The following is a 20,600-nucleotide window of genomic DNA, read 5'->3' on the forward strand; positions in this document are numbered from 1 at the left end:
ATGGAACAGGTCTGGGAGCCACCTGCCGATTGGGAATGGTGGTGGTAAATGCACCGAATTATATAGGTAATCGCCTGGTGGACGTGGTCTTACAATTATTGTGGAGATCGCGAAGTTTTAAGTACAAAGCTGCTCTAACGATGGGGAAGGATCGGTAAATGTCGGAACCCAAAACGGAGAACCGGCTCCCGTTAGGGAACCACGATCAGGATAGTAGGTTATAAGGGCGCCCAAGCCCGCCTACAGTATAACAACTAATTATTAATTATAGAAGTTATAGAATACTCACAAGGTATTTTCAGGTCCTAGTAAGGGCCCTGTACGATCAGAAGGGGGCTAGCCAAGGCTGCCTACCTGTCTATATATACGCCGCCTTGTTTCCGGGCTAATATAGCGCGCCGCCGTACGAGAGCGCCTAGAACTGGCCGTCAGGCGAGCTATATGACGCCTAATGAATTACCTATCTAATTACTAGACTAGGGCTAGAAGCTCCCGGTGTGACTAGAGGGCCGTGGAGTACAGTTTTGTTTTTCCGGCTCCGAGGAGCTCAGTTATATACATACAATAGATGTAAATAGGGGGTACCCATCTAGGGACACCAAACAACAACAGGGACGAACAAGGAATAACAAGCAGCGATGGACACTCGTTTATTCTGATAGATTTGTGACTGTGATGTGGTTCTTCTTTCTTTTGTAAGTTTAGGCATCTTTTCCCACGCAAGTAGACTCCTTTACGTCTGCCCAGAGGGGCATCACTATCGTCGCCTTCGTATCTATCGTCGTTGTCGTCCGGAGGACTAGACTTATCTGCTGTAACTGCGGGTACTCGGACGCCCTAGATGCTTTGAGCCACCGCTCCTCTCCATCTGACCAGACGGAGGTTTGGTTCTTGGGGCGCGTAGCTGTGCCAGAGAGAGTTGGCACCAGCTCATTACGTCGGTAGGGAAGACAGATTAATGTACACTTTGGTTCTCCTTTTTTCCTCTTCTTTTGGCTTATTTTATATATGTGAAACTAAAAAGAAAGAAACAATTAGGCTGGCCCTATTACTTCTGAACGGGAAATAGATAAGAGGGCGGTAAGTTGATTGCTCGCTATAACTAGCTGATATAATTAGTTACCGGTAGGATTCGGCGCCTTTTTGGCCTTGGGGCCGTAAGACGGGATTCTAGCTATGTCGGGTCAGGGCAGATTGCCTAGGGAAACTCCCCGAGGTACTAAGCCAGATAAATCTAGAACGGAAAGTGTTTAGTACTAATAAATGGTTAATAACTTTCAGAGGACTAGAGAATAATAGATAGTTTTAACTTGTAATACTAGCTGATAAGGGATGTATAATTAAAAATATACTATTATTAATCTAGATAATTAAGCTTGCTAATAACGAAAAGACAAAGAGAATAAGAAAAGGAATATAATAGAGATAAGGGAGAAGGAATAAATATATTTTAGTAAGAAAATATTATAGGATTACTAGGGAATATAATACAAGATAATTTATCCGCTAATCTAGGATTACTTATGTACGGGGAATAGTATCTAATCTATAAAGGTCATCTCTAAAAAAGAAAGTCCTCCTCTGTATCATATCTCATGACTGGTTTTCGGACACGTATCGCGCCGTGGCAATCCTCATCCGCTTGCCGCCGCACAGGATGGGGATGACGAGCAGAGAGAAAGCGCCCATGATGGCGGTGAAGCCGCCAAAGGGGATGAGGAAGCCGTCCCTCTGGATCCACTGGGCGACGAAGAAGGTCCAAGCAAAGGGGATGGCGCCGCGGAGGATGCAGATCATGACGAAGCAGTCGCTCGCCAGCTGGTCGTAGGCGTCGATAAGCTGCAGCATAATAATTACTAGTCAGCTTTGTTACTTTAAAACAATAAGCCAAAAAAAAAAAAGAACTTACATATCCAAACCAGATGGAGGGCACCTGGGCCAGGGCAAAGGCGACCATGCCAAAGGCGAACTCGAGGCCGACCCAGCCGGCCGGGGAGGGGTGCTGGGCGCAGACGCCAAAGATGGCGAGGCCGCAGGTGCCGATGAGGAGGGCGGGCAGGAGGAGGGGGACGCGAGCCTCGGGCTCGACGAGGCCGGCACAGGCACGGGCGCGGGCACGGGCAGGGGCACGGGCAGGGGCGCCATTAGCGGCGGCGGCGGCGGCAGCAGCGGCAGCAGCAGCGGAGGCGGCAGCGCGGCGGTCGGCGGCCAGGCCGGTGCACGCGCCGCCGAGGAGGATGCCGACGAGGGCGCCGACGAAGAGCAGGCCGGCGCGGCGCTCCCCCCAGCGGTAGGGGTCCGCGACCAGGACCTGGGGTCCGACCGTCGAGATGACGGCCACGCCGCCGACCAGGCCGCCGTACTGCAGCATGATGATCCACGTCGCCGGCAGCCGCAGGGTCGACCACGGCTGAGCGAACCGCCGCGCCGCCCGGCCCCGGTACCGCCCCATCGCCAGCGAGCGCAGGTACGTCCACGGCCGGTGCTCGGACGGGGCGTCGCCGCTGGTGTTTCCGCCGCAGCCATGATCGTCGTTGTGGTTGTTGTTGTTGTTGGCCTGGAGGCGGCCGAGGTCGATGAGGTTGCCGTAGATAGAGCTATCCAGGCGAGCGCAGTTGTCGGTCATTATTCTATGATTGTCGTTATCATTATCATTATAATGATTATTATTATTTTTATAATTATGATTGTTGTTGTTGTTATTGTTGTTGTTGCTGCTGCCGCTGCTGATACTCGGATGGCACGGGTGGTATTGGTGGGAAGGGTGGCGAGGGTGGTAGTGATGATAGTGGTGGTGGCGGCGTTGTTGATGATGATCCGCCGAGGTGGACGGAGACGCCAGGTCGACCGAGGAGGACGAGTCGTACCAGGTCAGGGCGGCCTCGTCGTCGTCGTCGGGCGGTGGCCGCCAGCGAAAGCGTGATGGGAGTGTGAAGCGCATCGAGGGGAGCGTCATGAGGCTCAGCTTGGGTGCCGTCGACCGAATCCGCGGCCGGCCGGGCCGGGATATCGGCGGGAGGGTGCGCTGGATCGGGACCGTCTGACGGTCGCGGTCGCGGTCGCGGTCAAACATACTCTCGGGCACAAGCAGCACCGTGGCTAGGAAGGCCAACCCGCTAAGGCCCGTTCCGATCCAGAACTGGCCGACCCAGCCCAGCTCGGCCGCCACGTACCCGCCCGTGATGCCCCCGACGACGGATCCGCTGGCCAGAGATGCCGTGTAGAACGCCTAATTATTCGGGGTTTGTTAGGGCTTGTTGGTGACCGAGGGCTCAGGGCCCAGGGCCCCAAAAAAAATATCCGGGGGGAGGAAGGGGAGAAACAAAGAGAAACAAACCATCCAACTACCACGCTCGTGGACAAAGAACAAGTCTCCCACCACGGCCGGCACGACCGTCTCGGAAGCAGAGCTGCCCAACCCCTGAAAGATCCTGATGATCAAGGTCGGCGTGAAGCCGGTGAAGGGGATCCCGCAACAGGTGACGCTGAAGAGCAGCAGAGTCGACAGGACCAGGACCAGACGACGGCCAAAAATGTTGGAAAGGGGAACCCAAAAGATACTGCCGAGTCCGAGCACCAGGACATTGACCTGTAATATAGTTGTTTCCCCCCCAGAACATGGTTAGCGTACAAGAATATAATAGCAAAGCCAGATTGAGACCGGGGGGAGACCATACCGCGACAAACTGCATCAGGTCCTGGTTAGGCCGGCGGTCGTGGGGGAACTCGTAGTTCCATCTCGGCAGGGCCGGGGCGATGGACGCCGAGATGTAGTTGGACACGAAGGCGTACAGGGACAGGGTGACCATACAGGCCGCCTTCTGCCACCGCGGCCAGTTCAACGGGTCCGCCGGGTCGGCGGTCGGCGTGGGGAAGCGGACGACGCCGACGACGCCGACGACCTCCGGCCCGTCTCGATGCGCATGAGCCGCGTCGTGTTCTGCGTGGGACTCGATGAGTATGGACGGCCTGGAACTCGGCTGATGACCAACACACACACACACAAGGAAGAATAAAATAGGGGAAGGAAGGGGAGAAAAAAAAGGGGGGGAGGTAAGGGGTATCTCTCTCACCGGTGAGCAGGATAGTGCTGGGCGGTGTGGCGGCTTTGACCGCGTCGCTCGGTAGAGAGAATGCATATTTCCAGCCTGGCATCACGATGTGCGAGTGGTCGTCAGAATTCTCTGGCTGGGACGAGGAACGAGAGCAGGCGGGAAGGAAATGGGTGGTGGAGAGAGAGAAAGAGAGAGGAGCGCTGCTGAACGTGGGGTCCTAGTCCGTTCGTATCTGAGCTGTGGCTTTTCTACCTGCAGTCCAGATAACACTTTCTTTCGTCATCCGTGGTTTCGAGGCGCATATACGCTGCAACAACTTAGAAGCTCACTCCGTCATGGTATGCGCGAGAATAGTTCCTGCTGTCAGAGGTAATTACTAGGCAGTTACAGAGTATGCAGCACGGTAGACAACCTTCTACACGCCCGAGTATGTTAATTTCTTTTTTCTTTTCTTTCTTTTTTTTCTTTTTTTTTTTTTGATTAAGAGAGATGAGCAAGCATCGATGAGCTATCAAAGGCCTCCAGAGTGAAAAGTCCACTTACGTGATTATCGCTGATTATTAATTACATGCGAACTATCTCATGTAATTACCGTAACCCGGCACTCGAATCCAAGGAGCAGAAGTAAGTCATCGACAAGCTCCCTTGAGCTTCATTCATGAGGGTATCGGACTGTCTCTAATTAACCCGGCCCCATGGTATAATTTGTCAACCCACATCAATACCATGTCACAGGAAGAGTTGAGAGTGTTCATGCCCGCCCACCCAACGCAAGATGATATATGATGTCAACCAAAAAAAAAAAAAAAAGAAAGAAAGAAAATCAATACCCGATATTCGTTAACCCCGCCATCTCCCACAATGTTCGTTGGAACATAATTTAATATCTATGAATTACGCCCCCTCCCCGCCCCTGAAGCAGAATTGATTTTACGCCGCCGCGCCGCCCGTCTTGAGCGCTTCGGTATTCAGCCTCTTGAAGTTGCTGAACAGGCTGACCAAGAAAGCGACTCCGGTCGTGCCGATAACCAGCGCCAGGGCCGTCTTGATGCCCTGCATGTAGGCCACCACGATGCCCGGGACCGCGTCGGCGGGGAACACGTCGCGGATCTGGGTCGCCCCCGTGCCCAGGACGATGAGCGGGTCGAGCGAGGGCGCCGACGTTGCCAGCTCGTGGACCATTTTGTTGACGAAGGCCGACTGAGCGGCCGAGACCAAGAAGGCGCCGCCGACTATCTGGAAGACTAATTATATTTGAAACGTCAGTTAAAGTTTAATAAAGAAAACTCTGCGGGTAAATTATCGCTGGCACTTATGTAAAGAACTTTGGTCGGTAGACGAGGAGAGGAGAGGGCGGGGGGAAAGGCTTACATAGAATGATGGCGGTGACAGACGACATGTCGTGGGGCGCCGCCGAGGCTTGGCCGGTGATGATGGGCACCTGGAAGGCAGCACCCCATGCGAGGCCGGCGAGGATCTGGTAGCCGATCCACTTGCCGGCGCCGGTGCCGATGTCGAGCGTGTAGAGCAGGCCGGCAGCGACGGTGCCGACGGCCGAGCCGCCGACGGCCACCGGGGCGGCGATGCCCGTGGCCGTGATGGCCACGCCCGAGAGCACGGTCGCGATGGTGACGGCTATGATCAGCGGCAGGTTGCGCACGCCCGACTCGGTCGGGCTCGCGTTGTCGACGCTCTGGAAGTAGATGGGCAGGTAGTAGATGATGATGAAGTAGGAGCCGGCGAAGAAGAAGGCGAAGACGGACGAGACCCAGATCTGGCGGTGGAAGAAGAGGCGCGGGACGATCATGGAACGCTCGCCGTTGTAGAACTCCCAGAAGCCGAAGACGATGAAGATGACGACGCAGCCGACGATCAGCCCAATGACCGTGCTGCTGTCCCAAGCCTTCGTCTGGCCGCCGTATTGGAGCGCCAGGATGTACGAGATGACGCCGCCCATGACGAGCGCTGTGCCGAGCGGGTCCGTCTGGAGAATCTTCTCCTTCAGGCTCGCCTCGACCGGCTTGGCTCCCTTGGGTGTGGTGAAGAAGAAGAAGATGAGGGCGAGGGAGACGCCGCCGATGGGGAGGTTGATGTAGAAGCACCACCTCCAAGTGACGTGGTCGGAAAAGGCACCGCCGATCAGGGGTCCGACCACGGCGGCGATGCCGTACGAGGTGCCCACGATGCCGGTGTAGACGGGCCGCTTCTTGGGCGGTGCGACGAAGGCGATGATCGTATAGGCCCCGGAGCCGATGCCGGCAGCGCCAACCCCGGCGATGGCGCGTCCGACGATCAGCGCCGTCGAGTTTGGCGCCACGCCGCAGATCAGGCTCCCGAGTTCGAAGACAAAGATGGAGATGAAGAAGCTGATCTTGAGAGGGAAGTACTTAAACACCTTGCCCCATGTCGACTGGAAGCCGCCGACCGTCATGAAGAAGGCAGAACTATACCAGGCGACGTCTTCTAGGCCATGGAACTCGTCGGTTATCTTGGGGATGGCCGTCGCCACGATTGTCTAACCTCAAAATGTCAGTCATTGCCTTGTTTTTTTTTTTTTTTCATGTCTTCTGCCCAACACAACGTACCATGTCAAGAGAAACCAGGAAGATGCTGAGCACCAAGGCAATGATGATGAAGACGAACGGTAGCCCTGTGGGATACTCCATCTCCTCCTCCCCGCCGTCCTCCTGCCCGACGGGCTCGTCCCGAACGCTATCGCCGGTCGCCCTGACATCCTTCTTCTCATTCTCGCCGGTTGCTGTGGCCGCCTCCCACGCCTTCTCGGTCTCGTCTCCTGCCGTCGATGGGGCTCGGGTGGTGTCATCACTGCTGAAATAGCCTTCGTGACCGGCGGCAAGGTTGTGTGCGTGGGGGACGCCCGAGGCCGGTGCCTCGCTCGTGCCTGGCCGTCCGTGGTCCGCATCAGTGATCTCGGCGGACCTTGGGGGTCCTGCCGTGGTTGGTGACGGCATCGCTACTTAGCGTGAGAGGAAGAGCCTTGGGCCTAGATGTGTCTTTGCTCTGAAACGACACCCCGAAGCCAAAAACTGCGCGGAGCTTACACAAGCCTCGTCTCGGAGTTCCAGACAACCGCGGGGCGTTGGATGACGGTCGAAAGGCATGTAGGGAGGGTCCGCAGCCCTTCCTTATATGCCTGCGTCCTGGCGCCGATAGGAGGATCCGGGAATGTACATGGTGGTGGATCTTGGATCTGACCGGACCATCTGTCGTTCCAGTAGCGCCTATGAACAAGCGTCATTCTACATACACACACAATACCTAGTCGGCCAGGCTAGCAATGCCCCAGCTGCTGAACGATCGGTGCCTAGATTCGGTGACACAAACTCGCCTTTCCATCCCAGCGGATACCCGGCCGTGCGGCGTACTTCCCAGCCGGGGCATGGTCCTCGGCGACTTTCCCCCAGCAGTCCCATGGAATAGATCCGCTCCAGAAGTGCGCGTTTGGGCCAAACCAACCAGGCTTGTCGGAGCTCGGACGTCCTATGCGCCCGAAGGGGGTTTTCTTCCTTTGCCCCTTTAGACCGCTGACGTTATACGACATGTCCGGGCGTGAATGCGTGTCGGATCTCTCGATTTGTCAGGGGTGTCAGCACCAAACCCAGCCCGTGGTGCTGGGACGATTGGAGCCGCATCAGCCTCAAGCAATGGCACATGCAGACGCGCCAAGACGTGCCCTATTGGCTGTTTAGTTAATTTTGCATCATTTTGGGGCCTAAGAAAGTCTCCGTGTAAGTCCCGAGTGTGCGGCTTTGCAAACTTTGCTCGAATCTACTAGAAGTCGCGATATGGGTTTTCCGCCGTCCGGTTTACAAATGCCGCCTTGCTAACTCCGCAACCCAAATCATCGAGGAGTCACACCGCAGATCCAGGACTCATCGTGACGACACTTATATGCATCGAGAAATTCTGTGTTTGAGCAGCAGTACCCTGAGGCGAGCGAAGTTGAACCCGTCGGCGTGGAATCACCATGCGGCGAATCAAGCTAGCTGCTGTTGGCTAAACCTCTACACTCTCAAGTGAATGTCGGAGAGCGGGGATGATCATCCCATCTGCGAAAGATTGGTAAGCGAATGGCCCATTCAGGGTCGGATGTGCTTGATTATTAACTCGGAAGTTACCGCCCCAAACGGTAATTCAAAGTGACATGTCTGGCCAAGAAGTGTAGTGGCCTTGACCCTGCAAGTTCGGAGCAACCCCGGATCGGATCAAGGCGCAGGCGAATCAGTGCAGTAGTGTAATTATAGCATCCTTTCGTATGGCACGGATGCAGAAACCTTCTTGAGTTCGGCCAAACAAACATGCCTGCATGCAACGCAGTCAGCAAGCAGGGGATTGTCTCATCTCGTCCTACCCACGCGATACATCCCGATATCCCTTTCGGGAATAGGACTAACGGTCGGAGAGGCCCAGAAGAATGACTTTCTTACTGCAAGGATGATCCAGGATCCATTTCCGTGGCACGAAGCAATATTCGCTCGCTGACACGTAGTCTGGCTGAGACACCAGTGGCGAAGATAAGCAGTTGAGCACGGGAACACCGAAATCGTGAGCAGACGACGACGGTGAAATCAAACAATTCCTTTCGTCGCCGGTGGAAGTTCATGGATAAATGAATCTTGCTCTATTTTTTTTGGGCGACTCGCTACTGGGACCGCATCTAAGTTCTTCAAGGCTGCCGCGCTATATCAAAGGAAAACCTCAAGGTTGAGCTCTAGTGTGCTCACCGGGTATCTGGTTCGGTTAGCAAGGATGCCCATCGAAATTTTGGGAGAAAACGGTCTTCTTACTTCAGATCGAACTTCTCCAGTACGGTAGGATGCAAGACACCGAGTTCGCCGATACGTTGCAGCTTGCCCCCAAGCCGCACGTATATGGCGGCAGCACGCCCATTGAAGAAGGTGGGCTCATCGATCTCCTTAATGAAATATCCGTCCCGCTCGCTCGGGTTCTCTTTCACCTTGAAGTCAATGGTCTTGCCCTCGAGGCCCTCCTCATGGGTAACAAATGCGACCCGCAACATTGTCATGACCCTGTCTAGGAGGCCGTGGACGATCTCGAAGCCGCTGGTCTTGCCATAGTAGGCCGCCGCCCAGTGGCGCTCGTTCCTCGCCCGTCGTTCCGAAGTCTCGTCCTTGAAGACGACATCGGACACCTCGAAGATCTGTAGCGGAAGGCGCATCGCCTTGTTCTCTCCCAGGGTTTTGAGCAGGCCAGGGAGCAGAGACGTGCGGGCGATTTGATACTCCGCCGTCTTCGGGTTGGCAAGTTTGACTGCCGTTTTCCCGTCATCTTTGCGGTTCAACCACTCGAAGTTCTCCTCGTGCGAGCAGAGAACTAGGGGCATAACCTCGGCCCAACCAGCCATTGCGGACTCGTGACGCACGATATCACTGAGCTTGTTGATCTTCAACGGCTTGCCAATGGTGACCGACCTGTTTGGCGACGTCCGCGGAAGATCATTGAAACCGTACGCAATTGCGAGATCCTCCATCTGACAAGGTGATGTCAGTGGGCCCACTAAACAATAAGCTGGAGACTATCCGTAGTTCGACGTACCACATCGCATGGGTGCAGGACATCCGCCCTTGTCGGTGGGACCGCAACGCTGATCAGCTTGGGGTCTGGAGATGGCTTCGCCGTGTACGCCATCTTGCTGAGGAGCTTGCAGATCGACTCTGGTGACTCTTCGAGTCCGCAAAGCTGATTGAGATAATCAGCCTCAACATCCATCGTCCGTGTAGTTAAGCTAGGCGTGATGCGGGTAGTGCCGTTATGGTCTGAAATGACCTTGACCGGCTCGATCGTGAAGGGCTCGGCGCAGTACTTGGAGAACATGGTCACCATGATGTTGCAGACAATGTCGAGTTTGGTCTGGTCCGTCGCCGTCATGTCGATGAAGACATTCTTGGTGTTCAGCGTGATCTTGGAGCGCTCGCTGTTGATAATGGGTGGAAGCGAGCAGACGTTCCTGTCCGCATCAAGAATTACTGGGTACACGGGCTTGTCGCGGATGATGTGGAGGTATCTGCCAAGATGCCTGTCGGTCTCGTAGAAGCTCATCAACTCTTCGCCGTTGATCTTCTTGGTTTGATTGAGCGGGACAAAATTGATGTCCTTCGGGGGCAGGGCCTCGTATGTGAACGGTCCCTTGATGGTGTCGAGATCGTGTGTCCCAATCCTGCCCATCCCTTTGTCAGCCTCTTAGCTTGCCCCCCCTCCAAAGAAATGACACCAGGATTGGACTACTGACGCGACCAGGGTACGCTGCCTCGCCAAATTCTGGTGAAGCTTGTCCTGAAGACTAATGAAAGAGTCGTACGAGGCCTGCGTGAACGTGATGTTGCGGAGGATCGCAGCCGCAGCGTACGGGCGAACCTGGGCCGTGCTCTCCGAGATGGTGAGGGTCTGCATCTTGTCCTCGGGGATATCGACAAGTCTCCAGTTTGGCGTCGGTTGTTTGCCCCTGAAGATGTTTAGGTGTATCGCGATGCCTAAAGGAAGCTTCAGCCATCTTCATATTGGGTAGTATCACTGCGCCGGGACCATCCTACCCTCGAAGCACAGCATGTCGTACCGGTTAGCGGGGACCTCGATTGCGAGCTCGGGGGGCTGATCTTTGGGGCGCGAGGGGTCATTCTCGGTATCCTTGTCCAGCTCTATACCAAAGTCAAAGCATAGTTGTTCGAAGCCCTCCTCGGTGAACCTGCGAGATGCCGTCGGGTCAGTTTAGGGTTGCCGCGAGCCGGGGATGCAGCGATGGCGGGGTAGTTAACTATCCGGGGACCTTACTGCTCGCCGAGCTCTTCGAAGAGAGCATACTTGTCGACGGTGATAGTCGGCATGTTGAGGTTCTAGATTTGCTGTTTCAGGTATTGAGGATCCACGGGCGAATTGGCGTCGGGGCTGGTCCTAAAGAAGTTTGTACACACCAACCGCAGTCCGCTTTGGGATCGTGAACTTTTGGTACGGCCCAAGCAGCCCCATCAACCAATCTCCCACAGAAAGATGACTCAAATTGCGGGGCACTCTTTCTGCCACCCAGAAAGGCTTGACCGCCCTTTCCGAGTTGGGTTGGTGGGGCACAAAACACGCACAGACCATCACCTACAAGCATAAATTTCCTCGCGGTCTGCCATCTTCTTACTTGTTTTCTTCGTCTTTTTTTCCTCATACTTACCTTGATCGGGTACACCTGGATCAAGAAGCAGGGGTACCAGGGTGATAGGCCTGCATTGCACAGCGCGGAGCCGGTCATCCTGAATTGTCCTTCGGGGCCGTTCCGGTCATAATTTTTGATGTCTGCCTTTTTTCGCTGTGATCGCTGCTGGAGTAGCGACATGGAGAAGAAGAATGTTTTCAGACGGAACAAACCAACATGCTCAAAAAGCCTTCTACCAGATGTTGCTGATTTGTGTCCAGCTGCTGGGGATATCAGAGTTGCCTGTTATTGGAAAACCCGTCGATGAAATTTGGGTCATGTTAAAGACGCGTCGGTCGAGTTCGCAATATATGTGTGGCCGATCACCGCTCAAGGTTAATGTTAGGACTTCAGCAAACGGAACACGGAGAAAATCAGTAATAGCGGACATGCGTTCTTCTCGGAGATTCTAGAGGCGGTTCCATAGGCAATCAACACCACCTTGATAGATTTAGTAGACAGTAGATGTGAAGTCGAGTGCAATCGCGTATAATAACGACTACATTGTGGGTATCTCTGTATACAACATCGGGAGACCATGGGAGGTTGCAAAATACCCATGATCTATACAGGATGTCTCGCGAATCTATGAACCAAAACAGGAATTCCCCAAAGCTTCCAGGGGAACCCACTGCAAATTTGTGTCGAGAGCCGGCGCGCAGAACGACTACACCTTTTCCAGATGCGTCCAGACCCCCGCGCGGCACACTGTCCCACACCATCCAACCAAGGGTGACACAGACATGCAACGGCCCGTAACCGACGCGAGTAAACAGACGGATGGAAGGAGAGGAAAAGAAAGCGAAATGAGCAAAACAAAGGCCAACAAAAACAGGTGTGTTGGGGGGAGATGCACGAGGTATCATAGATAAACCAGAAAGAAGCCAACATCCAAGCCAACAAAAAATAAGAAAAAAAAAAAAAAACCAAGAACACTTTCAACAACCATCCAGTCATTGACCACACCGTTATACCCCCCCTCCAAAACACCCCTCACCCTCGCATCTCGTTCTGGGCCATGAACGTCCGGGCCAACTCATCTCCGCCTCTCTCCGCCGCCTCCATCCAGTGAATAGCCACGCACATCAACGCCGGATCGCTCCTTACGTCCCCTAACCTGCCCGCCCCGGCGCCACCACCTTCGTCCATCCCACCGCCGACACCATCGCCGCTCCCGCCTTGTCCACTGCCACTGCTGCCGCCAACTCCTCCTCCCTGGTGATGTCCGTGCCCATGCCCATGTCCGTATCTTCCTCCGCTGCTACCGCCATATTTCTCCATGACCGCCTGCTTAAAAACCTCGCGCGGCTTCGACAGCGGCAGCGTGGTGCGCTGCACCAGCTCCGGGTTGGACAGGTAGAAGATGGCAAGCTCGCGCTGCGCCGTGGGATCGCCCTCTTTCGCGGTGATGGTCCACATGCGCGCGGCGTCGGCCAGCGAGTGTGTAGTGAGCGGTAAGGGGGAGGGCGGCGATGGGGGAGGGGAGGGGGAGTGCGGAGGAAACTCGTTTGTGGGGGTCGCTGCCGCCGAGTCGGATGCGGTGCTTCCCGCACGGTGGTGATTATTGCTGTTGTTGGTGTTGTTGTTGATGTTGCTGTTGCTGGCGGCTGTGCTGCTGTTGCGAGACTGAGTGTAGTTCTTGACAATCTCGTCTGCGACCTCGACCATGGTGCGGCAGACCTCCTGCTTGAGGCTGAGGGCGGCGATTGCGGCATCCCAGAAAGCTTTGCCGCGCTCGGTCTTGTCGAGAACGGAGGGGGAACAGAAGGCCGAGATGAATTGCAGGTCGCGGAAGAGGGTCTTGGGGCGGAGCGACGGATCGCGGAAGAGGGCTTGGAGGATGTTGGCGACCGCATCCGTGTTGGCCGGGTAGGCAGAGGCAATGGAGCGGGTCTCGTTGTTACCTGCTCCGCCAGAGACTCGGCCCGTTTGAGCGTGGCCGCTTGAGCCAAAGGGAGGTGCTTGCATCAGTGTATGCGAACGGCGCTCTTTGACGTTATCGATCGTTTCCTCGAGAGGTTGCGACCGGCCTCCCGCGGCTCCGACGCCGGGTTCCTCGGTGGCAGAGGACGCCGAGCCCAGCTCGGAACGAGCCCACGCCAGCCGAGCCCGCCGGGAGCCGGAGCTGAGAGACGCGACGATCAGGTGTTCCAGCTCGCAGAGAGCATTGAGTTTGACGTAAGGGTTCGGATGGACGCAAAACATCTTGAGCAGGCGCTGATACGCCTTGGTAAAGGGAAAGTCGGGCATGGCTTCCTTCTTCGATTCTTGGTGGTTGTTGTGTTTCCGGGCCGAGATGGTGTCGCTTGTCGCCGTGCTCTCATTGTCATGAATGCTGCCGCGATGGCTACCCCTTTGGCTCCCACGCTGACTGCCGCCGGCCCCTTCCGGCCCCAGGCTCTGCGTGTCGGAGAGCGCCTTGTCACTCATGGCGTCATTGCCACCGGTTCCGCGCAGGTCACCGAAGCTTCGGTTCTGCTCGAGAAATCTCTGCTTCAGGCTCGACTTGGCAGACTTGCGTTTCTCCTTGGCCTGCGCTTTACGCGCACGGCGTTGGATTGCCTCTCGGCGGTCGATGCACTCTTGACCTAGGCCCTCGAACCACGCGTCCGTTTCCGATCCGCGAGCAAAAACAAGGTTACCTAGATCAGAGAGAAGGAGGCTGGTCAAAGTCTGTCTCAGTTCGGCGAGGAAGCGAGCTTTCTCTTCGGACTGCCGCTGTTGGTAGACCGTCTCATTGGATGACACGGATGCGCCGGAGCGGATGCTTGATTGGGCCTGCGACGGGAGTGTCTGGTGATGCGGAGGATAAAACGAGCCCGAGAGATTTGTCATGCTGGTTGTCGGCGAATGCGCTCGGGAGGTGGCAGTTGGGGACGTAGCCCGGTGTTGAAAGGGTGACCAGAAGGTCGCATTGGGATCGATTTGATGGACCGGGGAGGACGCGCCGAAGTACTCGGACCCGTCTGCGGCCTCGGACATGGCCGTGCTAGCGCGGGAGAAGCTGAACCGGCTCGACTCGAAGGACATCTGGCTCATGTTGCCCCCCGATATGGTCCGCAAATCCCTGCTATTGATCGAGCCCGGCCGGCTGACGGACACGAACCTCCTGTCGGGGTCGCTGACGACGCTAATTGAGTCGTCCCATGATACGGATTGATTGTCACGATCTCGGTCTCGCTGGGCCTTGCTGCTTGTCTCAAACGCCCGTCGGTCCCGAGCATAGAGTTCGCTCGACCACAGCACCGGGCCGTCGATGATGCTGTCGCCGACCAGTTTGCTGACACAATTGTCCACTTCACAGCAAAAACGGTGGATACGCTCTTCGCCTTGACAGAAGTTCTCCACCCCGTATTGCTGCAACCACCGAGCGGTCTTCTCGGCTTGCTCATCGCGAAGTTTGTTCGGCCCCCCCTGTTCCTCTGGCGCTGCCAGGAGGTCAAGGACCTGGGACTCCGTCCTGAATATGTAGTTCGAGGCAGGGCCCCGCTGCATGTGATTCTTGATGCGCTGGAAGGAAGACCACCGGCGCGGCTGGCCCATCGTCTTCAATGCTACTGCGACGTTTCTCGAGTCCTCGTACGGCGCCGAGTTGCGCACGTCCGTAACGTACCACATCTTGTCGCGCAACGCCCGCAGGCGGCGCATCATGCTCTCAATTAAGCCTTCGGCCCGCTCCTGGCTCTGCTTGAGCCAGACCAGCCAGGCGTCGTATTCTTCGATCGCGGCTGCGGACCGCCGGATCGAGTCGCGCGGGCCACGGGAGAAGATGTTGAGCAGCGCGGCAAAGCCGTTGCGACGCAACGACTCGGACGTCAAGGAATTCAGCTGCTGCAGCGTCCTCCAATAAAGGTGAGCGCTGACAAAATCGGATTGAGCCCGGGACTGCGAGCAGGCGGCGGTTAACATGGTTATGAGTGGAGACGAGTTCTCTCCGTCCTCTTCGTTTTCTTTTCCTTTGGCACTCTTCGGAGGGCTCCCGGCGAGACTACTAGCGATGCTCGCGGCCCTTTGGCGGTAAGGATTCCGGCTGCCCATAGTGGTGATGACGCGGTTGTTTTTACTGCGGTACTTCTTCAGGGTCGAAGCACGGTTGCTGAAGGTCTGCTGCTTGGTGGCGCCGCTTTCCAGCTCCTGGGGGATTTCGTATTCCTGAACCAGCTTCAGGATAGAGTCGCGCAATTGGTGGTATTCCTTGTTGAGCTCCGGGCGCCCCTCATCCGTCTCCTCACCTTCGGTGTCACTAGTGCTTGAAGAGTTCTCCTCGTCCTCGAGGTCATCGTCTGGGTCAAACATCATGTGGGTCGACAGCTTGTTACCATCGCTGGATATGAACAGGACGGACCATCTCTCAGCGCACGGGTGGCACGAGCCGTTGACGACCTCCTGACCCAGGACCTGCGTCATCTCGTCCATTGCGAGCCGCAAGCGGTACCCGTCTTCCTCGTAGTTGTTTGGCTTCTCGGCGGCGGCTACTTGCGCGGCCGGGGAATGGCGGCGCGGGCTACATTCTTCTTCCAAGAGGGGCTCCCGGGAAGTAGTGGCGTCGCTGAATGAAGACTCTGCGCTCGTGCTGAGGACGGACATGCTATCAAATGTGCTTGGCGCCGTCCTGATGGACATGGGCTGCGAAATGGCAGAGAATCCGGAAACGGAGGGCGCGCCAGACCGTAGGCCGCTCGAGTGTGCCGACCGGGGTCTGCGCTCAGGGAATAGGGCATTGACCATGGTAGCAAGATCCGCTGGGCTGATGACCAAGAACGGCCGGACCTCGGCCGTCTGTCTAAGGGATGTAATGGACCGTGCCGGCAAGAGTCTGGGCTTCTTCCGAACCTGGGAGGGATCCTTGAAGCGGCTGTATATGCTCTCGATGTGGCCTTTAATCTTGGGCGGAGTTGAGACCGGAGTCACGCTCTGGAGCATGTCCACAACGTACTTCTGGGCGTGCATGGCCACGGTTTTGAGGATCTTCTGGCGGCCATACTCGGTGATATGGTACTCGGCCATCATGCCGTAGGCCTCCGGGTGGATGACGACGCCAAGGAGCCAGACGGTGAACATGTACTTTGCGATCAGCCATTTGCGGGTGCTCTCGACATATCTCCTTTCCAGGCGCTTGAGAATTTCGTTTCCCAGTTCCAGCAGGCCCTCCGGGATGCCTGTGGCGTCCTCGTCGTCAATGACCTCGAACAGCTCATCCACCGCCCGGGTGTAGAACTCGTCGGCGGCGATCTGGTCCTTGGACGACCAATCAGAGAGGTTGAAGCGAGTGCCGTGCTGGTCCTCGGCACGGTCGAGCAGGAAGGCTCCGTCCTCGAGGATCTTCATCAGGTACCATTCCATGTTGGACCTTCCGGCCCAGTCACGCATTGAGACCCAGACATTGAGCACCGAAATGACGGTCTGCTCACTGCCCGTCGTCTGCGCGGAGATGAGGCGCGCGCATGTATTGGCCCACGTCACGGTCCGACGCTTGTCTTCATCGCTGTCGGGGCCTGCAGAATTAGCAAAGCAGGTAAAGATGAGGGCTGAGATGGGGTCATGGCGCTGAAAAGAGAGCAGCCGCTCAATAGCGCTGCGTTCCTTGCCCGCTCCTCCCCCGGCTCCACCGGAAGTACTTCCGGAAGGGTTGCGACTAGATGACCGGCCGTGGTAGGGAAGGACAGACTCGATGGGCTCGAGCGTCTGGTGGAAGCTAGTCAGAGCCGCTAGTTCCGAGTTCTTGAGGGACGCGATGCGCGTGGCCAAGTAATCTGGGTTTGTCCTAATCTGGCTCAGAAAATGCAAAAAGGTCTCCCGGGCCGAAGCAGAGATCTCGTTTAGGAAGGGCGTAACGGAGTTGAAAGGCGCGCTGGACCCGGCGACAGACCCGGTGGGCGTATCCAAACCCTCGGACGAGGCGGCGCCGGGAGGCTGCAGAAGTTCCATCTCTGGCTCGAGCAGCGCGTAACGGCGCGTCTCGTCGCAGCTTCTCCGAACATCAATGACGGCGTTATACAAGGCACCAAATGTCTTCTTGTCATCTCCACGGAAGCCATCGACCAGATTGCGGTGGGCCATCTCACCACATCGCATCAGACGGGCGGACAAGGCAGTGGATACCAAACTTCTCTGAAGTCGGATCCGGGTGTTTGCGCGCTTGCGCTCCTGGTACTTGGAAAGTCGCACAAGGTGCGCCAGCTCCTCCAATGTTGTACCCTCCTCATTCTCCGGACCGAGGTTGGGGTTTGTGTACAGTGACACATCGGTCAGCAGTGGCCGCAAGAACTTCATGTTACTGCGCTTGTCATCCGGCAAGGAATCGGGGAACCCTGCCGTCTCAAGGCTCTCAGACGAATCCCCTGGCGCGGGCGTCGTCAGCTGCGCGCTCGGCTGGTCGACGATGGGCTTGCTGCGAGCCGAGGACGGGCTCGGCATGTGGAGGACGGAAGGGTGTCGGGGCAGGTCATCGGTGCGGCGCGCTGGGCCGTTCATTGGGTCCCGGTTGGCGCGGGACGGGCTCCTCGAGCGCAACCGTCGGGAACGCGCGACCGCGGCATGGTTATCGGGTGGAGATGGCGTTGGCGACCGGGACGTCGTGGAAGCGGGGGCCGATCGGGCTGCGGCAGAAGCAGGACACGTTAGCACTGCGATGTCCATAGGGCGGTGCTGACTTTCCAACATACGCGACGGATGAATGGCGACGGGCGACGAAGGGGTGCGCTGCATGGATATCATAATGGGCCCATGAGGGGAGTCGAGGCGGCGACTGCGATCGCCCATATGCTGCCAGCAGGAAGGGACCGATCCGATAGCTGCGGGTTGTGAGGAAAAAGCAACCGAACTCGAAAGCAGAGGCTTATATTATTATATTATCTGTCCGATCAGGCGGGGGGCCTCCCACGGGGAAGGCAAGCAGTACAGAACAGGGAACCAGCGCCGCGTTCGTTGCTCTGGCTCAACATTCACGGTTGCGCGGGGCGGCGATGGAAGGCTTTCGGCTCTGGCCGATTCGCGACCACGGTGATTGGGCTCAGGTGTCCCGCAGGAACATGGGCATTGTATCGTCGGGAAAAGGAGCGGCTGTGGTCGTAAAGCGTTTGTCTGAAGGCTGTTGGGAGAGTAAGATGACGTTGCAAGCTGCCGCTGAGGCTCTCGAAAAGATGGGGCGAGGGAAAGCGAGCAGAGGAAAGGAGGGAACCGTGTTTCCCTGCAGCTCCGCGCCGTGTCCCCAAGCTTGACCTGCCAGTTCTCCATGGTCGATGTCCAGCATTTGAAAGCGTGGGGCAGGCACGACCAGCCACTGCCAGGTAACTAAGGTCAGGTACCTACAGCAGGCCAGGCTACAGGGCCGCTAGTCCCGAAAGGGGTCACGCAGCGGTCTTGGTGGGACAAGCCACTGGGCTGTTCATCTGCCACGCCCGATTCTTGATCAAGTCGACGAACCAGCCCACCCATCATCATGCGTCAAACCCACACCCCAGGGCCTTGCGACTGGACAAACGGCGATCTATGAGCTGGCCGGCGAGCCGCAGCACCGCATCTTCTTTGCCGTCAAACTCTGGGAGGCCCCGGTTTTTTTCCCTCTCCTTGCCCTGTTTCCAGGGACACACCAAGGGACCGTTGCCCCGCCATTCATGTTGTCATCCAGCACCGTGCCCCTTTTCGAAGGCCCGATGGAAGCCCGACACGACCTCGTTCTGTGGGTCAAGCCAGACACGTCCGCCATCCGGTGAACTCCCATTGCCTGATTTCTATCACGCGTCTCCTGCCCCATCGAGCCTCCCATTTTTATATTTCTCCCTTTGCTTCGGTAAGAGGAGGCACTAACCGGCTTGAGACTTCATACGGCCTTGCCTTGTGCTCCCTCGGGCATTCAGCTCTTACAGCTCTTAGCCGAAATCTTTAACATTGAACTCTGGTCCAACCACGGACTCATGCTTGAACCGTCAATGGCCCAAAGCGGTCTGCAAGCTTCCAGCTCACCAGGCCGGGTTCGGGCAAACGACCTTGCTCGGCGCCTAAAGTGTCAGACCTAATTTCTACCAAAAGAAATACCGTGCAGTGCCATCATCTACAGTTGTATGAGTTTCCCCTGAATCACCAGTTATGTCTCGCCCGTCTTGGTTCGACGCGGTCGACAGTTCCGGAGGTGAACCTCCAGATGTCTGCAGGTCTGGGTTCGAAGCGTTTGTTCACCGCGTAGGAGCCTCCATTCGGTTGTTGAGGGAAGTATGTAGGTATGTACGGACTACATACATACATACATGCACAAGTAGCGTTGACTCAGACCACAGCCCCCGCTGCGTTGGCCTTGCAGGTGGCCCCACCTTTCGCTTGCCAACGGCCCCAACTTTTGGCGGCAGGTATGCGGGCACCCGTCCAATCCGCGGCGTACACGACCTAAAACTACCAAAAACGGAGCCTGCCCGCACCGGCGAACCGCCGCAACGTCCCGCATGCCAACTCATCCACTGCTCGCCAATCAAGTGCCGCCACCCATGCCTTGCCTCTGGCACTCACGTCTTGCCAGCAGAAATGACCCGGCGTGTCGCTGACTGTTCCGTAGGTCTCTGAGGGGAATCTGGCCATCTTTTTCTTTTCTACCTTACAGAAGGGTTTCGGTTTTTCTTATGCTGACTCAGGTAAGACGTGCAGTGCGCTACACTGAGCAGTCGAGAAGCGTGATCTCATCCGGTCAACTCCAGACAGATGAACGAGGTAGCCGTTCGACCCGGGTTGTGGGGGGGGACGACCAACTCCGGAATACTGCGTAGTCTTTTGCAACAGCCGAAATCTTGCAGGCGGGATCCATCTTTAGAATCGGCTCCGGAGCGTGTGAATCAGACGATCAGCGCTCCTCTATTGGCTAGCGGTTCCGCTGCCCTCCAGTTTGGTTCGCTGTCGGCGCGTAACCGTCTCCCGCTCTCAGTTTCACCATCTAAGGTAACACCGAGTGTCTTGGTATGATGAAGAATAGACTTCGGAGAAGCCGAACCGAGGGCTTGGATGTCAGCACTCGAAACCCCGCAGCCTGATGGTGCAATAGATTCCCAGCTCCACACTTTTGTATGGAGCATGTATGTACTGTATGTATGTACATATGTATTGTACATACATACATACGCTGCACGAAGATTTCTAGCCCTTAACGGAACCTTCAGCTGGCATTGTAAAACAACAGATACTCGCTCAGCTGGCGCGCTCAAGACACCGCGACCTTGCAAGAAGCGAGAACCGGCCTAACGTATGTATGTACATACATACGTACCTACGTCCACGGCAGGAGCGTTAAGCGCTCTGGGGAGCCCCCCTTGACCCTTCCTTCGCCTTGCCGACGATTTGTA

At 56.4% G+C, this 20,600-nt stretch overlaps 4 protein-coding genes across 4 annotated transcripts; all 4 read right to left on the minus strand.

The window, feature by feature from the left end:
* Window positions 1–1,593: 1,593 nt before the first annotated feature.
* On the minus strand, window positions 1,594–4,155 carry MYCTH_2109027 (uncharacterized protein; the record flags this gene model as incomplete). Its single annotated transcript, XM_003661721.1, has 6 exons — window positions 1,594–1,839; window positions 1,910–2,630; window positions 2,832–3,229; window positions 3,338–3,589; window positions 3,678–3,940; window positions 4,074–4,155. The coding sequence occupies 6 exons, from the start codon at window positions 4,153–4,155 to the stop codon at window positions 1,594–1,596; spliced, it is 1,962 nt and encodes a 653-aa protein (XP_003661769.1).
* Window positions 4,156–4,985: 830 nt separating this feature from the next.
* Window positions 4,986–7,027, minus strand: MYCTH_2059428 (uncharacterized protein; the record flags this gene model as incomplete). Its single annotated transcript, XM_003661722.1, has 3 exons — window positions 4,986–5,299; window positions 5,427–6,570; window positions 6,641–7,027. The coding sequence occupies 3 exons, from the start codon at window positions 7,025–7,027 to the stop codon at window positions 4,986–4,988; spliced, it is 1,845 nt and encodes a 614-aa protein (XP_003661770.1).
* Window positions 7,028–8,626: 1,599 nt separating this feature from the next.
* On the minus strand, window positions 8,627–11,046 carry MYCTH_2301585 (uncharacterized protein). Its single transcript, XM_003661723.1, has 6 exons — window positions 10,866–11,046; window positions 10,628–10,779; window positions 10,327–10,567; window positions 9,633–10,254; window positions 8,864–9,567; window positions 8,627–8,807 (listed from the first exon to the last, which is right to left on the minus strand). Exons 1-6 carry the CDS (start codon window positions 10,916–10,918, stop codon window positions 8,762–8,764), a joined length of 1,818 nt encoding a protein of 605 aa, XP_003661771.1. The 5' UTR covers window positions 10,919–11,046; the 3' UTR covers window positions 8,627–8,761.
* A 1,104-nt stretch (window positions 11,047–12,150) lies between these two features.
* MYCTH_2301588 (uncharacterized protein) lies at window positions 12,151–18,127 on the minus strand. The gene has a single exon (XM_003661724.1). The coding sequence runs from the start codon at window positions 17,746–17,748 to the stop codon at window positions 12,268–12,270; it is 5,481 nt and encodes a 1,826-aa protein (XP_003661772.1). The 5' UTR covers window positions 17,749–18,127; the 3' UTR covers window positions 12,151–12,267.
* Window positions 18,128–20,600: the final 2,473 nt, after the last annotated feature.

Source organism: Thermothelomyces thermophilus, chromosome 2, assembly GCF_000226095.1.
Source record: "Thermothelomyces thermophilus ATCC 42464 chromosome 2, complete sequence".
Taxonomy (NCBI): domain Eukaryota; kingdom Fungi; phylum Ascomycota; class Sordariomycetes; order Sordariales; family Chaetomiaceae; genus Thermothelomyces; species Thermothelomyces thermophilus.

What these genes read in the sequence shown, in the direction of transcription:
- MYCTH_2301588 (XM_003661724.1), bottom strand. Translation starts at nt 17,748, where the DNA reads ATGAACGGCCCAGCGCGCCGCACCGATGACCTGCCCCGACACCCTTCC.
- MYCTH_2301585 (XM_003661723.1), bottom strand. Translation starts at nt 10,918, where the DNA reads ATGCCGACTATCACCGTCGACAAGTATGCTCTCTTCGAAGAGCTCGGC. An exon ending in AGGCAGCGTACCCTGGTCGC is followed by an intron (nt 10,255 to 10,326) that starts GTCAGTAGTCCA and finishes AGGGATGGGCAG; the next exon opens with GATTGGGACACACGATCTCG. An exon ending in TCCTGCACCCATGCGATGTG is followed by an intron (nt 9,568 to 9,632) that starts GTACGTCGAACT and finishes TCACCTTGTCAG; the next exon opens with ATGGAGGATCTCGCAATTGC.